The sequence below is a fragment of the Lissotriton helveticus genome, chromosome 10 (assembly GCF_964261635.1).
Source record: "Lissotriton helveticus chromosome 10, aLisHel1.1, whole genome shotgun sequence".
Taxonomy (NCBI): domain Eukaryota; kingdom Metazoa; phylum Chordata; class Amphibia; order Caudata; family Salamandridae; genus Lissotriton; species Lissotriton helveticus.
In genome coordinates, this window is record NC_136071.1 from 447,474,564 (window position 1) to 447,488,236 (window position 13,673).

The following is a 13,673-nucleotide window of genomic DNA, read 5'->3' on the forward strand; positions in this document are numbered from 1 at the left end:
CACTCATACATGACAAGCCAACAGCTTTTGTAATACAGAGGTGAATTTATGAAGATCGATAATTTATACAGACTAAGGCACAGTATGCAAGGGTACAGTATGTAGCTTTTCCAGGTGTTTGCGTCGCTCTGTGACTGAGTGTTTGCAGTCAATGGTTCGTCATAGGTAGGAGTGCCAATTATTTAACACACTCCATGATCTCTAATTTTAGTTGAGACTTCTCAGTGCAATTGCTCAAGTCCTCCATGATTTGTTGTATTTGTCCTTTTGACTGTGTAGTTCTTAAAAGTTGAGTGATTGTGTTGTGTAGGGAGGTGGTGGTGGTTATACTATTTACTTCCAGTGTCTGTTTCTACCGTGGCGTTTTAGTAACCAGGTTTCAATGATTGCTTGATATTTGGTGTCAGTCATAAGGAAAGTCAGAAAAAACAGAGTATGACTCTCAGAGCGAACAGTCTCTTTAGACAGTCATTGTTCTCCTTATCTGTATGTATATGAGTGGGCAGTCAATAAATTAGTCTAGGGCAAAGACTAATATAGCACCCTCTTTAAAAGGACCACTACACACCTGGATAGAAGATTTAATTTATGCTTTGCTTGAGGGATTATCTTTAATCTCTGTATGTTGGTCTTTTTCTTACATATAGAGGATTAACTAGTTCATCTTCATTTCTCTTGTCCTCTGTCTAAAAAGTATACAGTTTGTAGGATTGTACAGGCTTAGACTGAACTGCCTCTCAAAATCAGAATCCTTTTTCAGGACTACAAAACCAACAGGCACCTATAACATTAAGAGTCATGGATGGTAAGATCGGTTTCCCATCTCCAGGCTTGTTTCTCTGAGCATGTCTAAGGGTCCTGAAATAATCCTGTTTTGCAAGTGCTTTGGTCATTTCTACATGGTGCCATTTTCTGAAATGTAGCTTCGCTACAATCGTCACCGGCTACCAAGTAATGACAAATATACTAAGCGATCACTATGCATTAAAGATAGAACTCTATCTGCCAGAACACAAATCTAAGGTCACCGATATAGCAAAAGCCCTCACCCAAGAAAGATTGCAACTAGGGAAACATAACGGCTACTCCATAAAATGGGAAAAGATTGACCCGCAAAATCTCACAAAGAAAATAGTCAACCAGGCGTACCCGAATATCATCAATTGCCTGGACCCGACACTAAACCATGCAGAAGTCCTGTCAAACTTTGGAGAAATCTTGGCAGCAGCTAAAGAGCTGCTCACGGGGAAAGCTACAAACAAACATCTAGCAAAAAAAGGTTGGTTTGATCACAACTGTACGAAGGCCCTAACTGATCTAAAATCTGCCCTTCACAAAAAACCAAGAGACGTCGGCCTCATCCAACTCTTGAGAAGACAGTATAAAAAGGATCGTAACCATAGAGTTCAACAACTGAAAGAGAAACTGTGGAAAGATCTAGACAAGAGCTCCTTATCAAAATGCAGTAAGGATTTCTGGAGAACGGTCAGATCCCCATACCTCTCAGATAACAACTCTCCCAAGATAGAGGTAGCTATAGATGAGGGAACCACCTGGATAGCCCACTTTGAAAATATATTCAAAGACCAAGGAATCACAGACCATTCAACGAACCTCTCCAACGAGGTACAATACCCTATTCCAATATCCTTTGACATTTCGGAAATCTTGGTGGCTCTGGAAAGAAGTAAGACAGGAAAAGCCCCGGGTCCCGATGGCGTCCCTGTCGACCTTTTTAAATTTAATCAGGATCTCTGGGCACCCATCCTAACAAGAGTTTGTGCAGCTGCAGCCAGTGAAGGAATTCTAGACTCCTGGACCAGATCAATTATGGTCCCCATTTTTAAGAAAGGGGACCGCCAGGACGTGAAATGCTATCGTCCTATTTCTCTCCTGGACTCCCTCGGCAAAGTGGTGGGGAGGGTCATTTTGGAGAGACTCCAACTGTGGTGCGAGGAAAAAGCAATCATCTCAGATCTCCAATTTGGTTTCAGAGCAGGTCTCGGGACAGTAGAGCAGGCACTTAACCTCAGTCTCATAATGGCCAAATACATGCATGCCAAGAAAACCACGGTATACATGGTCTATGTGGACCTGTCTGCCGCTTTTGACTGTGTCTCACACTCCAAATTATGGACAGTCCTAAGGAAAATGGACATAGACCCCTCCCTGTTGGATCTCCTGAGAGAGCTCTATTCCGGAACCTCGGCGAGAGGCCGCTTTGGAAAGAACGGCGAGTTGACAGCGTCGTTCGGCGTGGAGCGGGGAGTCAGGCAGGGTTGTGTTCTGGCCCCCTTTCTCTTCTCGCTTTACACCAACGGCCTGGAGGAAGAGATGTTGAGGGGGGCTCAGGACCTCCCAAAACTGAAACAGAGACCGATCCCAGCACTCCTCTACGCGGATGACGCTGTCATCCTGGCCCGAACTCCCCGTGAACTTCAGCTCTCACTCAATAGATACACCTCCTTCATGAATTCTTTGGACCTTAAGGTCAACGTAAAAAAAACGTTTGTTATGATCACGGGGGGGGTGAAGAAAGGCACAAAAAACATCCTCCTTGATAACCAACCACTTGAGACCACAACACAATACCCATATCTTGGGGTGATGATAGATGACAAACTAACATGGAAACCAGCTGTGGACACCAGATGCCATCTCTTTAAACGTTCGACAGCGGCCCTGCAGTCTTTTTCACGAAAATTGGGAAGGAGACGTCCAGTAGAATTGCTGAGAATCTATAAAGCCAAGTGCCAGGCTATTGCTCTTTACGGAGCAGGAGTCACACAGACGTCGGACCCTTACAGAAAATCGAAAACGAGTTCATAAGATTTCTTCTCGTGACTCCGAAAGGTTCATCAACCTACGCCTCCCACATGGAACTGGGAATTCCCTATCTTCAGGATCTTATCAAAATCCAGCCTTTGCTCCTGTGGAGGCGTATCTGGGTATCGGACATGAATACACTATCTCAGTCGATAGTGGCCGACACAATGTCACTCGACCACTCTTCCAGACTGAAGTGGCTCCGTTATATCAAAAACTTTTTTACCGACCTCGGGCTCGAAAATTATTACTTCCAACCTGAGTCGATTGTTTCCCTCCCAAAAAAGGAGCTCAAGGAACTTGCCTTGCGACACTTGGAAACACTAAGATTGTCAACTGACGCTGCAAAACCTTCAGTGATTCACGCGAACATAGTCCAGCAAACCTTCGGCATTCAACCCTATCTTACCTTACAGAGCAAAACATACGAGAGGATGTTGTTAACCAGGCTCAGACTGAACCTTTTTTTCAGACTGGTAGCCTTTCCCATAAATAAGGCCTGGGAACAAAACATGCCCCCATGCCCCTGCGACGGGAAATCAATTCAATCGAACATCCACGCTTTCTTGTTTTGTAAATTTTACCATCCCCACAGAAAACGTTGGATCCTCCCGATATGCAGGCGGTGGGGGCCTCAGACAGTGTCGACCGGCCTTTTACCGATTGCAATCCCTAGAGTCTGAAGAAGTTTGTTACTTAGTCCTAAACTTTTTAAAATGTATTATGAATCACAGAAAAAACCTTTAGTAACATGCCAAAACAATAACTTTTAAAGCAAATATTCCCTCTTTTTTAAACATATGTTTGTTTTCCCTAAAATTTTAAACGTTTTCTGAAATGTTTCTTTTTCTTATGTACACCAATGAAATTGCTGACTGCTTCTTTTATGGTTTTCTTTGTGATTAACCGAATAAAGAAAGAATTATTATTATTTTGTTCCAAAGCTCTTTCAAAATCTGCCCAGCCACATTTCTAAATGCCCTTCGGTTTTTTTGACAAGAGGTTTGTGTAAGGTGTTCAATCTTAGGTATGTAAGGTGGCATCTCACCATTTCTTGGGGTATTTTTTTGAGGGGAGTGCTTTGGCTCAGTTTTCCAAAGAAGATTGTCCCAAGACATATCCCAGGTAAAGAGCATACTCAAAAGGTGACTCACCTTAGATTGTATACAATAGTAAAATAGTACATACTCGCAAATACATAAATTAACATGAATCTAAATGTGTCTTCACAAAACAGCAGCTCTAAGGTAATGGAATTCGTCTATTGGCAGCCAAAAATTGTATTACAGCAAATATTGGACATATTAAGTTCTTAGTAAACCAAATTAAAACATCACTTCAAATATTAAATAACTATTTCATAAATACAATATACGTTCTGCTAATCATTAAAATCATCTGGAGTTTGAATGTTTAGATAGTCTATCCCAAAATTCAAGTTGTATTATTTCCTATCCAAAGCTCGACCTCTTTTTGGCTTTAAGACCACTTCTCAAATCTAAAAAATAATTTGCTTTAAATTGCCTTCACATTCCAAAAAACATTTAGGTACAGGCTTATATTTGACCTGATGTCGTTTCTTTCCTTTGCCCAACCTATACAATTAACATTCAATCTCTACTTTTCTTTTTCCAGCTAAACCCACTTGTTGTTTTTGTTTGAAAATTTGAGAAAATAGCCAGTCTTATTCTAAAATATCCAATAGGACATAATTACCCACCTGACATATCCAGATAACACATTAATCTTAAGAATTATGTTAAAGCAATTTAGCTGCCTCTATGCTCATCAGAGAAAGAAGAGGCTTATCAATGACATGCCTGTCATGGTAAGATTATCTAGCCTGTACAGATGCCTCACTCCAAGTGGGCTATCCTCAAAAAGAGATCCAGGATATGCTCAGACATGACCGCCTTATATTGACTGCGATTACAACATTGCAGCTATCATTTGTATCTGCCTACATTTCTTGGCATTATTTGGCCAATTATCTCTCTATCCCTTTGAAGCTATTGGAGTCTTCAATTTTCAATTTTGAGATTTCGGACTGGGTTTTGTTTAGGGAGAAGGTTCATAGTCAGATTTAATTTGGTCTTTCTTCCCTCTTGTTGTCTGATGGAGTTGGCCTGGCAGGGTGGGTTGGAGGGGTTTGTGCAATTAAATTCACTATTTATGTTACAGACCTAGAACGGACACAGAAATTCATTCTTGCCTTTAACCCACATTTTAGACTTAAACGTTCCCCATGTTCTTGGAGACTCTGCATTTCTTATTTGAACTCTTGTGTTTTCCATTGTAATGTTTCTTATGTCTTTCAAATTTGCAAATTTACGGAATCTGATAATTGTGTTTTCTTTACGCTCAGGTTTGGGATCGTCTCCCATTTAGACATAACAATCCTCACTGAAATTATCTAGTGTTATCCTTGCAACTTACCATAGCTGTCCTGTTACTTTTGGCATACCTTTTTTCTCTGCTTGTCATATTTACCGTCCTTTCAGCTCTTACCGTATTCCTGGGAATAGGGTTGACAAATTTTTGCATGCCTTTTCCCTTCACTTTAAACTACTTTAAATTTTGGGTCAGTTCCAGCCTATAATCCGCTTTCTCCCATTGGTGATTTGCAGCAACTATGTCATGTTTTAATTGCATGGATTTTTTAGAACTATTACTCCCTCTTGTCGTAACTCCCAAGTAAGTATGTTTTATAACCTAAGTCGTGAAAGCATAAGCATCCTCCATGGGTGAAATTACCAGAAGCTCAAGAAAGCCTCATCTTTGCCTCAGGAGAATGGATATTAAAATTCTGTTTGGACTACTCCTGGCACTCAAAACTGGTGACATTTTAATGGAGAGTAGTACATAGTTTTTGTTTAGATCCAAGAACTACCCTGCTGCAAGTAATTCTTTAGGCTGGGAGGACAACTATGCTTTTCAGTGGACCAGAAGGCTGCTGCAGCACAGCAAGCAAAACTGTTTCGTGGCATCTGCTTCTTCCTCCTTAGTCTATTTTCTCTGCTGCTGCTGCGGGCATGCACTATGCTACCTCAGTTGTTTTGGACAGCTTCTTCTTTTATATATTATAATTTTATTCTAAAGCAGCACAAAGATTCCTCGTGGAATGGGTATTTTTTCTGAGAACTTGATTTTATCTTTTCTGTAAGACAAGATGCACTTTAAAGCCCTAGGTTGTAAACATTCATGTGGGAGATAAACGACAAGTAAGTTGGACAGAGATCAGTGTGGATACATATGCTCCGATTACTGAGCATGGTAGCTTTCCAAATTCTCATTTTACAATCAAATGAGGTGAAGATGATCTTCGTAGAATGAAAATGGAAAAAGCCTAGAAGCCTACTTGGGTATTTATACTTTGGTCTGGTGGATACTGAAAAGAGTCTTCTGCACTGAATGATTAGCGTAAGTCTTTCACTGCTGAAGATTTAGAAAATAAATGTCTCTGAGAGAGTCAAGGCCAAGCTGATTTGTGTGTTTAATGATACTCGAGTGGCAGGAAGACATTACTCTACCAACAACCCCATAGTGCGCAATATAACAATTTATTTTGGGATATCTTATTGGAAAACATATATTTCTTTATAGAGATTAGGACTAATCTTTGGTAAGTGGAAGTAAATACTGCACAATACCTTGTATGTAGAAGACCAAACTTGGAATAAAGTTTTCTGAGGTAAAAGTAAAAGCCGCAATATGGATATGGATAAAATATGGAGGAAAAATACACATTATTAAATGGCAAACACGGTTAACAATATTTTAAAATCGCCAAGTCAGGAAATTCTCACCTTGACAGAATTTTGTAGGCTTCAAAAAAGCAACCACGTTCCCCTGCCAATAAGTCATTTGAAAGCAGACATGTGGGCACTATATTACTATTTTGCTCGTTTTCTGTTTCAGAATCTTATTGTTGATGGGGTTTATCTTAATGGTCACTGCAACAATTTCAAAAGATTAGAACATTTTTCTCTAAGTTAGACAAAGTGTTCCAGGATCCTCCATTGACATAAGACAATATTCGAGCAGCATATGTATCTAAAAAAGACAAACTCGAAATTTAATTGAGAGGTTTGATAGTAAGGTTAAAGTAAAAGTGACTGTAGTTTTGGGTGGAATGTGTAGAGGGTTCTTTTGCTAATGGTGGAGCTTTGTTTGAGGTCAGTGTGACCCGACGTTGGTCTTTCTTTTCCAGGTGAATATCCAAAATGGACAGGCTATGTCCGGCTCTACTGCAATGCTTCCATACCTGGTTGGAGCACCCCTCTCTAATCAGTCTCCACGGATGAACCACGCCCCTCTACCACCTACTCGGAGCATGGGAACACATGTAAGACAAACATCAATACATGCCTTTGTTGTCACTGTCAAATAGTGATTCCACCCTTGAGGTGACTCCTTGTGTATATCAATTGGGATAATGTATGCTGTGAATACTGATTACAGGTCCATGAAGTGTAGGATGCATATCTGTCCTTCTTTATCTTTTGAGCTTATCTTGCTTTGTAAATATATTGGTTTGGTCTGCTTTAATTATAGTTTCTGTGCTTGTTTCAGTCTCGTCTCTATTCTTCTTTTCATTGTTTGTCTATCTCTCTCTCTAACCTCCTTTGCTTCTCCCAGCTTAATTCCTTGCCTATTTTCCTTTTTATAGAAAAAAAACTTTATTAATATACCAATTGAATACACTGATTGATATTTTTCTTCACTCTTGTCTTTTCAGTCTGCTTCAGTGCATGTCATAGTGCACTGCTCTGTGTATGCTTGCATTTCTCTTTTGGCATTATCTCACTATATGGTTATGATGGCTGTGTGCAATTCATTTTCTGTTTTGGATTGTCTACTCACTTTCTGTATGTGGATGTGTTTGTATGCCAGTCAGTCTTTGTTTGCCCCCAATTCATATTTAGTCCCTTTTCCTCTGTTAGCCTCTCTCGGTGTTTGTCAGCTTATATGACTTTTTCACTGTCGGCAGTCAGTTTTTGTTATTTTCTTTAATGTGGCCTTGAATCAGTTTTAGCTGGCACGCCATCCCAATTTTTCCAAAATATTCATAGAAAAAAAGATATATCCACTGACTTGCGAATTACCCTTGCTTTGAACCTCCAGCCTATTGAGACATTGACCTGACACGTGACTCGCTCCGCCAAAGCCCATCCAGCCTTCCAGAGGCACCAACTAAAATGCAACAGACTGTACCCAAGCTCTGCCTGCAATCCAGGGCCATTGGCCTGGAATGCAGGTAAACTTGCGCAATACCCCCCACCCAGCTGCACATACTGTGGACTCATATGCAACTGGCCCCACCTCAGCCCCATCAACTTTCAATAAACAAAGGCACATTTTCTATATGTCCATACACTCTTCTCAGCAATGTAAGAATAAAGTTTGATGTTCTGAGTAAAACGTACTTCCAACACTAGCAGCAGCTTGTCAATCAATATCCAGTGAATTTAAGGTTAGTGCTCTGGAAAGCTGAACTGAGGATACATTTTCTACAAGTTCTCAGATATCTTTCTTAACACTGTTAGAAGAAAAAAGTCTGGTTTGCTGAGTGAAATGTGCTTCCAACACCACCAGCAGCTTGTCAGTTGATTCCCTAGTGTTCTACTACAGTTTTAGCACTGAGTTCTAGGGGCCAGATTTAAGACCTTTTTTAGCCATCACAAACAGGAGATCAGTCCGTTTGCGACCACAAAAAAGGGTCACTGACTCCCAAAATAGCGTTGTGACTCTCGCGATTAGTAATGGGCGTCCCTTCCTAATAGTGAGTCTCAATGCAATGTACCATTGTTTTGCGACTGCAAAACACTCGCAATTTACCACCTACTTCAAGTAGGTGGAAAACCACTCGCAAACAGGAAGGGGTCCCCTGGAGGGGGGTGAGTGTTTGCAAAAATATTTTTTAAGAGCAGGCAGTGGTCTCAGGGACCACTGCCTGCCCGTAAAATTTGAAACTGAAAGTTTCATTTTTCTTTTTTAAATGCATCCTGTTTTCCTTTAAGGTAAACGGGCTGCATTTAAAAGAAAAAACTGCTTTATTTAATTATTCATGGCAGTCTGCTGACCTCAGCAGGCGACCATCCCTGGGACTGCTAGCCATTCCCAATGGGGTCGCAAATTGCGCTTGCCTCATGAATATTAATGAGGCATGCAATTTGCGACCCCATTGGGAATCGCAAACAGTGTCTGAGACACTGTGGTACATTCACTTTTGCGAGTCACATTCTGATGCAATTTGCGCCTCGCTAAGTGAATGGTCATACATCTGGCCCCTAATGAGCAACTAGAGTGCTGACATTCTGTATTCTGACAAAATTGTGGCGTACCTGAATGCCATCTTGACAGAATCAAAGCTGTAAAACTGAATGCATATGCTACAGCGGAGACAACAGTAAAACAACACAACAATGGGGTTCATTTTGTCATCGAAAATATGGCTAGTGCTATAAAAAGCTAAAATGAGGGCACATTTCAAGGAGTTTTCAAATATCTTTCTCTTCCCTGCCAGTGAATCATTATGACATGCAGAGAGAAACGTGTACTTCCTACACCAGAAGCACCAGAAGAAGTCATTTAACTGCCTAGTGATGCACTAAAGCTTATTCACAGAGCTCTAATGAACAACCAGAACACTAACATTCTGTATTTGGGACACAAGTATGGCCCATCTGAACCCCATCTTGATTGAATCTAAGCTGTAAAACTGAAAATAATCCACTACAGAGGATATTGCAGTAAATGAACAATATGAGGGATTTCTTTTTGTCATAGAAATATTATGGTTAGTGTTTTAGGAACTGAGTTCTCAAATATCTGCCTCATTCATTTCAGTTAAACATCCTCATATACAGAGTGAAACATACTTCCAACACCCACAGTAGTCTGCCAGATAACTCTCTAGTATTCAACTACAGCATTACCACTGTGAACCGCAGAAAAGGTTGCACATAGGGTTTAAACAGCATTAAGGACAGTGAAGAGTCTTGGGGAACTCTGCAAATAATGGGGATGCTGGACCGGATGCTAAACATTCTTAAGCTTGTGCTGTGGAGACAAGCATATATGTTCTATTTTTTCTGACATTATTGATATATAAAGTGAATAGTATAAATTTAATTTGCATAGATATAATAAAACCATACCTTTTAGATCTGTGTCCACATTTTACATAACTTTTTCCTCTTTATCCGATTAAGATAAATTGTTTACTAAGACGCAATGAACTTTATCGAGATCTGTAAATAAAGCTGGTGCAATGGTTTCCATTAGATCTATTGAAGATATGCTCTCAAAATACAAAAGTGATATTTGTAGTTAATAGCCTCAATTATTAGTTCATTTTGCTTACCTGTCTGCATAGAAAGGTGGCAAATCATTCCACTTTTCTGGAGGAGTTCACAGAGTTTTGCCCACTCCATGTTCCGCTTAGAACAGAGTTCCATCAAAATGCATCTGGCAGGGTTTTTTTCTCATGCGAGGCTCACCAACAATAAGTTCACATGCGATAATTAGCATCCCCTAGGGTGATTTTCGGGTGCTTGAATGCCTCCCTGCGAGATTTTTTAACGTGGGCGGTTGAGGCAGTAGAAAACCTACTCGAACGGTAGAAAGAAACAGTGCCCTCTCGCACACCGCATGGTGCCATTCGCAATGATTTTGGAGCATGGAACAAGCTCCCAGTGGTAAAAATCAGCACAAGCAGTGCAACAAGCCGAATTCCAACCGCTCATGGAATTCCACAGAATGTCGCAGAGTTTCCATGTAACTCTGTGACTTCCAGCCACCATATATTATCTGTGGGAAATAAAAAGGGCTTCCTTATGTATGTCCTCACTGTTCAAAAATATCTCCACCACATGTTAATGGCATTCTTACTTTAACTGGTCAGAATTGTAGGAAGTTGGCTCTATACATACTATACCAAAATGAGGCATAGTGTGCACTGAGTCAAGTGGAACCCCAAAGGTAGGCAGAGGTAAAATTAGATAGCTCCTTACTCTCTATTTGTGGTAGTGTGGGCTAGCAGTTAGGCTTCATCAGATGGTTGTGAAATACAGGTAAGTTAAAATGTTGAAATTACTTTTCAGATTACTTTTTCTCCTCATTGTGATATGCCTAGATATCACACTGGGACATTTCCTAGAGAAAAGGCAAGTAAACTCAGTTTTGCACAGTTGTAGTTTTTCAGGTTTTCATACAAATTAACTGCACACCTAGAACATTTTTCAAAGGAAAACAGTCAGTGTATTCCTATGAAGTTATCAGTTAGCCGGTAAGTACTCAGTCTTTGGGGTTCAGTTTCTGGGGTTAGAACAAGGGTTACCCCAGAGTCAAGTATGCACTCTCAAAGCACCCTCAGCGGCACTAGGGCGGTCAAGTGCAGAGTGCTGAGGCCCAATGTTATCCAATGGGAGATAGGAATCCTCCGGTTGGTGGCTGTTCACGAGCAGACCACTCGGTTGTGGGAGCAAAGCCCCTGGTGTTAGGCTCAGGGCAAAGGGGGATCAGAGTTAGCACCCAAAGTACATCTGCAGCGGCGCAGGGGCGGCTAGGTGCAGGGTACTTGTTTGGTGTCGGGTGTCCTGTTGATTTCAATGGGGATTCTCTGGTTTCAACAAAGACTGCAGGCTTGGGGACGAAGATATTCTGGAGGTGACCGCCAGTTGGAGAGGTAAGTTGGGATAGCTGGGGATGCTGGGACACCGTTGGTTGGGCCACGCAGGGCTGTGGGGTGTCTCTAGACGTCTGGTTTTCCTTACCAGCTCTGGTCTTGGTCGGGGGGGACCCTCCAGAAAGAGGCTGCAGGCATCGCTGGTAGATTTGAGGCAGGTCAGAGATTACCAGATCTTGGGTCAGGATCGCCGGGGAGCCCCCCTCGTTGTTTTGGACCTCTCAAACTTGGGCCGTGGGCGTCAGGTGCAGAGTGGTGCAGACTCGCAGATTTGGCCGGAGCTAGAGTCTGTTGGTGAGCAAATTCGGTGCTCACGGGAGATGGAGTCTTTTCTGTGGAAGGCAGGGCTGGTCCTCGGGGTTCTTGAGGTTGCTGGCTACAGGACACACAGGGATTTCGCTTCTTTAGGCTCGAGGTGGGGACTGGCCAGTAGGGCTTGGTGCCAAGTCAGTGGGCGTCCTCTTCTTTTTTTTATATCTTTGGCATGGCTTCTTCGGTTCTTCTTCCTTTTCTTCTTAGTTGGTGCTTGTCTGAGGAGGCAAGCTTCGGGGATGCTCGTAAATTCTAGATTTAGGGATGTTACAGGTAATTAAAGGTTGGGACCGACCAATGGGTCCTTTCCTTGGGATGGGTACACCCCCTATTATGCCACCCTCCAGTGGGAGGGAGGTATATGCCTCACTCTGGTTGGCTGGGTCCCTCCATCTGCAAGATGGCAGGGACTGAGAGGTCTTCACCTCGCCTCCCCCACCTGTGGGGTGGACTTGGCAAAGGTGGGCACACCACTCTTCCTCACTTAGTTTTCCCATCGATTCTCCCGCCTAAAGTGGGGGTCAGAACTGGTGGGGACCCGTTGCTGGAAGTAGCAAAAGGCCTGGGGAAGCTCACAAAGGTGGCAAGCCTTTGAAGCTTTCCCTTCGTGGACCCTGCCTATCCTGGGGGAGGAGGCTTGGCACCTCGTCCCAGGATGTGCATTGCTTCTGACCCTCAAGAGGAGCAGGCTCTCAACCCAGGGGTCCAGAAACATATCTGGTGGTGGCAGCTGGTAAGCCGCCACTCAGCCTGGACACTAGTATTAGGTCGTTTTTCAGGGGGCATCTCTAAGATGCCTTCTGTGTGCATTTTTCCTTAAATCCCACACTGGCATCAGTATGGGTTTAATGTGCTGAGAAGTTTGATACCAAAATTTCCAGTTTTCAGTAAAGCCACTATGGTGCTGTGGAGTTCATAATGACAAACTCCCAGTACCATATACTCTTGATGGCATTACTGCACTTACAATGTCTAAGAATTGGCTTAGACACTGTAGGGGTACGGGGTACATGCACCTGTACCCTTACCACTGGTATAGTGCACCCAGCTAGAGGGGTGGCTGATCTATGCTAGGGCAGTGGTTTTTCGGCATGGCACACAGTGATGTGTGCCATGTCGACTCGTCACTTTGTTCTGCACCAAAACACGTAGCCTGCAAAGGTAGTGTGTGTGTGTAAAGGTACAGGTTGCTTTCAAGAATTTTGAGGGCTCCCCAGTAACTGTGAGTTGTGCGGTTTCTATGTCACAGGTCAGGGTGCAGGAGGGGGGGTGCATACCGCCGTGACACTTGGTCCTGAAGAAAGCCTCGCTACGGGGGTTAGGAGGCTGAAACATGTAGACCACACTTCATTATTATTTTGCATGTGACTGGTCAATTTATCCAGTTTTTTAAAACATCCACCTCACTAATTGTTTACTCTTGCCTTACTTCTCCACTATTAAATACTACAGGACAAGTAATGGGAATTTTAACCTTGTTTGCACCATCACCTCCACAAAAAAAATCAAAAAAACCCGCTCCGCTGTAATTAGGCGTCGTAGCACACCAGAGAGGCACGCAGCCTCTCTGGTTGAAACCCAATGATGACACGTCACCAACTAGGTTGGTGAGTGAGGGTTCTTTTATAAACAAGAGTGACTCCTCCTGCAAGCTGTTCATTCATTTCGGTTTCACTCTTCTGTTGTTTATTTACACAACCCTCTGCGCCATGCCTACAGCCCACTGCCCTGGCATAGGTCAGTCACCGCTCTAGCCGGGTGCACTATACCAGTGATGAGGGTACAGGTGCATGAGCCCTGTACCCCTACAGTGTCTAGACCAATTCTTAGACATTGTAAGTGCAGT

The 13,673-nt window shown here is 42.5% G+C and overlaps 1 protein-coding gene across 1 annotated transcript in view; it reads left to right on the top strand.

Annotated features, from left to right (window-relative positions):
• Positions 1-13,673, top strand: part of LOC144784273 (uncharacterized) — a 155,871-nt gene that overhangs the window by 124,502 nt on the left and 17,696 nt on the right. The window contains exon 4 of the mRNA XM_078662943.1: positions 7,037-7,171. Within this exon, the coding sequence (XP_078519069.1) occupies positions 7,037-7,171 (135 nt within the window). The remainder of the gene's footprint in view (positions 1-7,036; positions 7,172-13,673) is intronic.